Source organism: Alosa alosa, chromosome 8, assembly GCF_017589495.1.
Source record: "Alosa alosa isolate M-15738 ecotype Scorff River chromosome 8, AALO_Geno_1.1, whole genome shotgun sequence".
NCBI lineage: Eukaryota > Metazoa > Chordata > Actinopteri > Clupeiformes > Clupeidae > Alosa > Alosa alosa.
Genome location: NC_063196.1, coordinates 25,085,159 through 25,094,097, shown reverse-complemented (window position 1 = coordinate 25,094,097; position 8,939 = coordinate 25,085,159). Strand labels below are relative to the sequence as shown.

At 46.5% G+C, this 8,939-nt stretch overlaps 1 protein-coding gene across 6 annotated transcripts in view; it reads right to left on the bottom strand.

Moving 5' to 3' along the window:
• Positions 1–4,162: 4,162 nt before the first annotated feature.
• disp1 (dispatched homolog 1 (Drosophila)) overlaps positions 4,163–8,939 on the bottom strand; it is a 63,495-nt gene continuing 58,718 nt past the window's right edge. For all 6 annotated transcript variants that reach the window (XM_048250837.1, XM_048250838.1, XM_048250839.1 and 3 more), the window contains 3 exons: positions 8,577–8,674; positions 8,385–8,482; positions 4,163–8,154 (listed from right to left, as the gene is read on the bottom strand). In XM_048250837.1, coding sequence (XP_048106794.1) covers positions 4,450–8,154; positions 8,385–8,482; positions 8,577–8,674 — 3,901 coding nt within the window. In that variant the 3' untranslated portion in view covers positions 4,163–4,449. The remainder of the gene's footprint in view (positions 8,155–8,384; positions 8,483–8,576; positions 8,675–8,939) is intronic.

Sequence of the window (8,939 nt, the reverse complement as noted above, 5' to 3'; positions counted from 1 at the left end):
TCTCAAGATAACATACCTCATTAGAAACAGGTATACCGGTATTGCTACTGGTCTTAAAACCGCTGTCGTGAAACCTCTACTTAAGTCAAATCTTGACCATACTATCCTGAGTACAGGCTTTTATCACCTTTCCTGAGCAAAGTACCTGAACAAGTTGTCTGTAATCAACTTAATACCTTCTTCAACGTTACCGTTTTCAGATACTATCTTTTTTTTTCTTTTTGTATGCATTGTACCTATTTATTATATGTATTTATTATATGTATGTCTACACTGTCTTAATAGTATGGACCTATTTGGTGTCTGAAATAAAGATTGAAAACTGCATTCTCCAAAAAAATTCCAATCAGGTTTTAGATCAAATCACAGCACAGAAACGGCCCTAGTAAAAATAGTTAATGATCTTAGACTTGTTACTGACTTAAATAAAGTTTCAATCCTTATTTTTTAGATTTGAGTGTAGCATTCAACACCATTGATCATAACGTTTTAATTCACCGCCTTGCAAAATGGTCTCTGATAATGTTTTAAACGAGTTTCAAACCTACATTACTGGCAGAGATTTTTATGTCAGTCTAGGGGATCATGTGTCTGCAAAACATAATTTGCCCTTCAAGTCAGCATAATGTCAGCAACAATTTCTTAAAGCTAAATGACGATAAAACAGAGATACTTTTGGTTGGACCAAAATCAAAACGAGACACCATTCTTAGTAATCTTGGGAACCTGGCACACCAAGTCAAATGAAAAGTAACAAGCCTAAGTGTCATCTTAGATACATTACAGAGTTGAGCTTCAAGCCACATATCAGAAAAGTTACCCAGACAGCTTATTTCCACCTGAGAAACATTGCCAAAGTGCGGCCTTTTTTTAACACCACAAGATGCAGAGAAATTAATCCATGGCGTCATCACTAGTAGTTTAGACTACAATGCATTTTTTACTGGTCTCCCCCAAAAACAAAAACATATAAAGAAATTGGAACTCATACTGAACTCTGCTGCTAGACTTTTAACCACAAATGAATCTTAGATCTTCCAATGCTAATCTTTTAATTGTGCCCAAAGTGCTCCACAAGCAAAGCTGAGAAGATGCTTTTATCCATTATGCACCAAAACTATGGAACACCCTGCCTCTGTACATCAAACAGGCCAATTCTGTAGACATTTCTGAAAGAGACCTGAAAACATACCTGTATAAGAGAGCTTTTACCCTGTAACCTATTTCTTCACATCAATTCACATTTTACTGATGTTTTTTTAATGCTGCTATTTACAGGGTCCTATTTTCACTGCATTAATTGTAGTGTATTTGTTGTTGTATCTATCTCTTGTGAAATCTAATTGTTTACCTAACTCTAAATCTCTGACGTTTTATTTACTGATTTGCTTGTTTGTTTGTTTGTTTGTATTATTACAACTTTTCTTTTTCTTCTCTCTATTATTGTGCCAAATGCTCCAAATGTAAAGCACTTTGAGCAGCACTCTGTGTATGAAAGGTGCTATGCAAAGAGCTTATTATATTGTAATTGGTTAAGGTTAAGGCATGATTTTGCTTTAGGTCAGTTACATAAACATTAGGAGTAGCCAACTAGCTAACATTATCCAAGGTCTGCGTCCAGTTATTATGGAAGTGCTTCCAATGTTTTTTCTCGTGCAGATGTCACTGGTGTAGTGATAGTGCAGGTTTACAATGACAGGAGGATGATCAGTGTTCTTACTGCAAGTGTCTGTGTTTATACAAAATTATAGTCCATTAGTTAATTTTTATGTCTTAATGACTCCTCGTTTTCCATGTGTTGGCCTAAAACCAAAATGCTTGGAGCTGCCAAGTTTTTAGATGAAATATGCTGGATTCTGACTCAACACTGGTTTATTTTACATTGTGAGTCTACTTCATTTTTTAAAAAGCCTGAGATTTTTTTTTCTTTTAGCAGTTTAAAAGTGCAAACTTTGCAATTTAACATAAGGTCACACAAAGACTGATTATTTCAAGGTTTTCAAAGTGATACACAGTAATACAAAGCTTGTGAAAATACCATTTTCAAAATGAAGTGCAGTGTTTCAACATTCACAACATGCTTGAGTGATTAAGGTGGATTGGTGGGATGTGTGTAACATTATATAAAATGTTGTGTATTATTGGAATACGTTGTATTTGTTATTTCATTTTTTCATATGTGAATTATTGACCAGCATGATAAACATGCCTAGGACTTGGCCTGGTTATGTGTGAGCTCACAGGACTAAGATGGGTGCGTTCTGGCTGGCACTGGAAATGGAGTTGGCTGTTCTCTTGCCACATTTCAGAGATGCCACACACTCACACCACCATCCCCGTCAGCTGCCACTTCCGGTGGAGACTATGGTCTGGCCCATCTGAGTCCGTCAGAAGGCTTATAGTGTTCTACAACCACCCCCGTCCCCTCGTTGCCCTACCCCCAAACATTCTTCAGCACATGGTTGTGGACAGGCCGGGGTGGTGTATGTGGGGTTGAAGGGGGTGGTAGGTAAACAAGGGCAAGTTTACACAGGAGACACTGTCCTGGCTGCCCTCCAGCAAGAGGGCCAAGGTGAGAGGTTCCAAAACAATCGCCCTTTTGAGTGACGGCAAAAGCGCAGTCTGCCCGAAACGTACCCCAGGTGATTGGCAAGACTAGACAGAGGGGCTGAGGAGACTGATGCTCTAGACGTAAAGCCCCTCATGCACTGTCCCCCCTCACCCCTTCACCACCCCCACACACTCTCAACATACTCTCCTGCTCTGACAGCACATCGGTTTATAGAGACAGCAAGGGGTAGGGAGGTGAAGCCACATTCAGACAGGAAGAGACTAGCTGCAATGTTGTGATGTGAGACCGTGGAGAAGGTTAATAAAATTCAGCAACGTGTAGCTTTTACGAGCAGAGTTACCATTGGCAAAGCAAAGCATCACGCGACAAAGTTCAGATAAATCTTATTAGGTGCCAAGAGACCAAGTATGACAAGCGAATCGCTTCATGTCTGGATGCGGTTGAAGGGAGGGAGGAGAGGAGCCTGTGAGGGGAAACTAACGGTCCGTGTTTCCTGTGGTCTTCACGACCATGGCAGGATTAAATTGAGCGCGGGCTGGACAAGGCCATGGGCACATAGCTGTAACCTGTCCTAGCATGACCACATTCCTGTGTTGTGCTTCCCATTAGACCTGAAGCTCACTACATGCATGACACTGATCACTGTGGTATATATGGGGTAGTGTCAAGTGATCTCTCAGTTTGGGATGTCTACAATGCATCCGAGTCATCACAATGCAACCTCAAAACAGTTAAGTGAGGTTTAGTACAATCTACCTCTTTCAGGTGACTTTGACCCATATGTAACAGACTTTTTGTTTAGACTGCTAGTCAGTAAATATACAACAGTAATAAACAGAAACAGTAATAATAGAAGTACACACATTCCCTAAATAGAGCATTCCCTGCAAATTTTTGATTGACATACATTTGTCATTTGAACTGATTTTGGTTTGTATACCTTTGAGGACCTTGGAGATTAAAAAAGCACAACATAATTTCACTGACGCAAAACTAAATGGCCCTACATCCTGTTTCTAAAGAAAAGTGTTGTGTTAATACACATTTCTGCTTGGTCTTTCTATAATCATTGTAAAATGTACTTCTGATGAGTTGAGACAGAGCTTGTGAAAGATGTACAGTAAAGAGATGAGCTATAATTGTGGAAGCGTGCATGTTCTGTTTTGAACTGTTCTATCATACCGTGCATAAAACACAAGGTTTTCCATGGGTGTGGACGGAAAACCAAACACATTAGTGTCCAACGTGTTACTAACCTGCCTGGAATGCAACACTCTCAGATCCTCTGAGGTAAGAGTGCGGCATTCAACATAAAACACCTTTTCATAGCACAAGTCTTACATCCCGAATATGCAGCCACTGCCTGAGGCCTGAGCAGACAAACTTAGAAAAGCTCCGACAGCCCTGCAGACAATGCAACAGGTGTACCACTAGCTTAAACTGCACCCTTTTCAACAGAGGCCTTTGATTCCACACAATTTAATGTGCATGGAAGGAGACAATCAGGAGTCGGTGACTAACAATCATGCACTCACTCGCCTTTCTGAGGAAAAGGCATGTGGAATCATGAAGGGTCTTTTTGTGAGGGGGAAAAGTTATAGTGGAATAATTTATTGAATAAATCTGTACGGGAACATAGCCAAAACAGAATGACAAAACATCAGAGGAAAGGCATTATGAAAGGATAACCCATAAATTACTGAAAAAACGCAGCACACCAACAAAAAAAAACAAAAAAACACAAGGCAGCAATTCTGAGGAACCCCAATCATTTAATATTTGAGGAACACAGCACATGGGCATCTCACATGTCAGGATTTATTTGTTAAGATAATTTAATGAGTTGTTTTTCATTTTGTTGCTTTTCATTTTGATGATCAGCATAAACTTTCTGCGGAGGGTTTTGAATTTATGGCAATGACAGGCACGTTGGCTTCTGCTTTTGGCTTGTTATACTCAATAGAATTGCACTTTCCTTTCAAAGTCCTGTTAAAACAGTTCAGTTTTTTTGGGGAGGCTGATGCCGCCTCAGCTTTTCTGCCCCTGTGTTTGAGCTTGCACTTTTTCACACTAGCCTCCTGCATGACAACAGGAGCGTCAGGCTTTTCTGCGTCGCCTTGCGTCTTACGACAAGCGTCCATTGGCATTGCCTGTTTTGCTACACTTGCGCCCACATGAGCGCATGCTTCGTTTGGAGGGTTCGGACTGCCTTGGGCTTTCCCCCCAAGCCTCTGAAGTTCGTGGCTCGCCGCGCAGGCTGTGTGTGTGTGAACTAACGGAGTGTTCTGAGCAAGTGCGGAGAGGGGGCAGGGCACGTGCGGCATACCGCATGTCCCCACCTGCGGCGTGTCCTCCCCAGCCAGGGTCTCCGGCAGGCCCTGTACCTGCTGCTGCTGGAGGTGCACGGGGTGTACGCAATAGCCCCGCAGGTGACACCCATTGTGGCCTGGCCTAGGGAGTCGCACCTGGGAGCAGGGGTGGAAGTGGGCGGCAGGGGAGCAGTGCATGTAGTGCATGCGGCACTCCATAGGCTGGTACATGGCCTCCAATGAGGGCAGGAGGGTCTGTCCGCCAGGGGTGCCATGGGGGACAGCCAGGGTGTACTGAGGGATGGGGCATGGGGCGTCACCTGAACAGTGGATGGGGCATGGGGCGTCACCTGTGCAGTGGGGGTGGGGGTGGGCGGTCCACTGTGCTCCCATTGGCTGCGGGAAATGAGGCTCCCCACAGGAGCAGCTGGTGCTGTGTGGGCCGTGGGCGCTCCGCTGGCTAAGCTCCGTCCCGGGGACGCCAAGGCCGTTCTCGGGGCTGGAGCACATGTTGGACGCCACCACCACCCCACCTCTGCTGGGGTCTGGTGTGCCCTTGAAGGGGATGTGGGGGGAGCGAGGGGCAGGGTGGCGCGGGGCGATGCCATTACAGAGCTGCGTGTGTGGTTCGGCGCCGTCCGCCGGGATCTTTTCCAGGTTCCTTCCGTTTGAGGCCAGCGGCTCGAGCTCGTAGTGTTCGTGCTCAACGTCCCCGGCCCGGGAGTCCAGCTGATACTTGCCCATGTGGCAGTGCTTGCCCTGGCCACGGCTGGTCGGGCCGGGGTTCAAGCTCTCGGCGTAGGCTTGGCACTGGAGCTTCTTGGGCAGGGGAATCTGCCCGCAGGTGCCCTGTGGGCCGAGGCAGCGACACATGCACTGGAAGAAGAAGGTGGCGAAGGTCCAGCTGACGCACATGATCAGCATGAGGAAGGTGCCAAGCTGCGTGTATGCCAGGACCGTGGAGGGCATCATCATCGCCCCAGCAACGAAGGTTGTGAGGGCCGCCATGAAGATGGCGGAGCCCATTCGACTTAGGGAGAACACAACCTTGCCCTCCCTGTCAGGCTCAGGGGCTAGGCGGTATGCCACACCATAGTGCACGGCAAAGTCTACAGAAAGTCCAACAGCCACAGATATCGTGACAGACTCCAGCACGTTCAGCTCCCATCCAAGAAGCACCAGCGAGCCCACCGTGACGAAGATGGTCCCAGCGATGGAGATGATGGCGTAGAGGCTGATGATAATGTTCCAGGTGGTCAGGAGCATCACACTGAACGCAACCACCACAGACAGAGCCATGGCGATCAGCGTCCCATTGGACAGGCTGTCCTGCAGGTCGTAGAACTCCAGGTTGCTGACCAACCAGCCATAGTTCAGACCCTTGGGGGCGTTCTTCAACTCCTCCTGGATCCAAGTGTCCACCTCTCTGTAGAACTGGTGCATCTTCTCGTAGGCCAGGGTGAAGAGGTAGGTGCTCTGAAACTCCAGCACGATGGCTCGGATGGTGTCGTTAATGTCAAACCTGGGCCCTGGAGTCTTGCTGTCTAGGTGGTATATCGTGCTGCGGTCCAGCTCCATGATGGCCCTTTTGATGCACAGCTCGAACACTTCCTGCTTGTAGGGGAAGGTGGACTGGCTGCAGCAGGGATAGACAGGTGCCTCTTCACAGTCCTGGTTTTCCATCCACTGCTTAAAGGTCTCCATGAAACAGCTGGTGAAATCCTGCTCCTCTGACTGGAACACAAAGCTCTGGTTGCGCAGTTTTTGGCAGAAATGAAGGATCCACTCCTGGCTAGCGGGGCTAGAGATGTTAAAGGTTGTGTCGAGTGTCAACTTGCCTTTGTTTTTGGGGTTCAGGGGGTCACCGTTGTCCAAGGGCGTCACGCCCCAGATGATGGTGATGGGCATGTGGAGGTCTTCGCCATGATGGACACGCTCAAACATGAAGAGCTTTTTGTACTCCGAGTCGTAGCGCTCAAAAGGGTGCGAGGAACGGAACACCTGAAACTCGGAGAGCTCCAGAGAGGGCAACTTCATCTTGGGGTTCACGCACACCACGTACGCCCCACCGATGGTAAAGGCCAGGAACCAGAAGAGCCAGAGGTAGCGGAGCTTAATCACAATGCACGGCAGGACCTTCTCGAAAAATATCCTCGAGGCCTCCGACATGGTGAACAAACACTTATTGGCTCTCTGGCACAGGCTGACCCAGAACGTAGTGGTGTTACAGGGACGATGGTGTGGTGACCCGAGGCACGGAAAGATGTTCAGCAGGTATCGCTCGTGAAGAACCACCACCGCCGGCAGCCACGTGACCATCAAGATGTAATTGACCAGAATGGCGGTGCCGGCATAGACCCCGAAGCAGCGGATGGCGGTAATGTTGCTCACGTAGTTGGCGTAGAAGGCAGCCGCGGTGGTGAAGCTGGTGACGAACATGGAGAGGGCCGCGTGTTGCAGCGTCACGCTCACCGTCTCTGACAGTTCCGAGTTGGGCTTGTCGAACTTGGTGTAGTTCCACACGTCACAGAGTACAAAAGCGTCGTCTGCCCCGATGCCCACGAGGATGATGAGAGCGGTGAGATTCATGAAGGGGAAGAACTCGAAGCTGAACACCACCCGATACAGGAAGTAGGAGACAATAAGGGAGCTGATGATGGCAATCATGGTCATGAGGGTGATGAACACCGACCGGGTGTACATGCACATGACGACCAGCACAATCGCGATCGCTATGGCTGGATACACCGTGTCGGTCAGGAGGTAGTCCTGGAATAGGCTGTGTTTGATACCGAACTCGATACCCGTTATGGTTGTGACGCCATCTGACGCGTTCCAGTTCTCAAAATTGTCCAGGTAGATATTCATCATGGTCTCCCCCTTTTCCGTCGGCGAGAACAGCATGCTGTACTTTAGTGCCGGTGGCTGGTAGTCGGTGCTCTTTGGGTTCAGGAAGTCCTTGTCCACCAGGAAGTGGAGGATCTGGTAGACGGCGTTGTATTTGGTGCACTTGCGTGGCACGTTGGCACACTTCAGCTGATCCTTCCTACGAGTCGACATGTCCCAGCACTCGGGGCCAAGGGTCCCATTATGGTAGTACTTGGCACACGAGCGCAGAATCTTTAGAGTGTGGGAGACGTCCCTCTCGGTGATCTTCTGACAGGACGACTTGTTGGTCAGAACAGCGATGTAGTTTCCCAGGGTCCAACTTGGGCAGCAGGAGGCCGCGTTGGTCCGCTGGCACAGGCTCCAGTACTCGTGGTGGGATCGCACCTGTACAAGGATAAAACAGACAGCGGTTACGTCATAATCCATTAGTTCTAAAGACTTTTTTAAATTAGTTAACCTAAAAACGTCATTTTATTATATAGTTTACTAAACATGTGATTTGGACATTTTAAATATTAAAAAAAAACTAAAACAAGAAGTCTTGATTATAAATTAATAATATAAAAATCAATGAATATTTCATATTTCATATCATATTTCAACACTTCACATACCTTTATATTGTCAAGATTGCACATAGATTTGATTGCTTGTATGCTCCATAAATTCTTTCCTTCTGCAGAGGCAAACACCAGTCTTGAATACCTGTCACCTGATGGTGCAGACATCAGCAAGTTAACACAAGTTAAAATGTACCAGCAGCCAATAGAAATATAATCCATGACCAGATATGTACGTAGGCATACCTGGCACGTCGCAGAAGAAATTATCTTTGCTGAAGTCCCACTCTGCTTGCCTCTTGTCTCTCTCATACTGGTCGTCTGACCATCGGTCCTCTTGGTGGCTGTTTAAATTACACAAAGCCTACATTTATCCACGGGACTGTGCATCTCTATTCAGTTCAATTACATACTACAGTAGCCTTCTTTAATGGCAATGATTAGGAAATGTGGTAGCATGTAAAGTTCTTGAAAGTTTCATGCTTTGACAAGCCCTTCATATTATAGTGACATTCAGTAGTGAAGTATTTTAATTTTTTTGATCTTTTTTTTCTTTTCTTTTGTTTTTCTTTGTTTTTTTTTGTTTTTCTTTTTTGCTTTTCTTTTGTT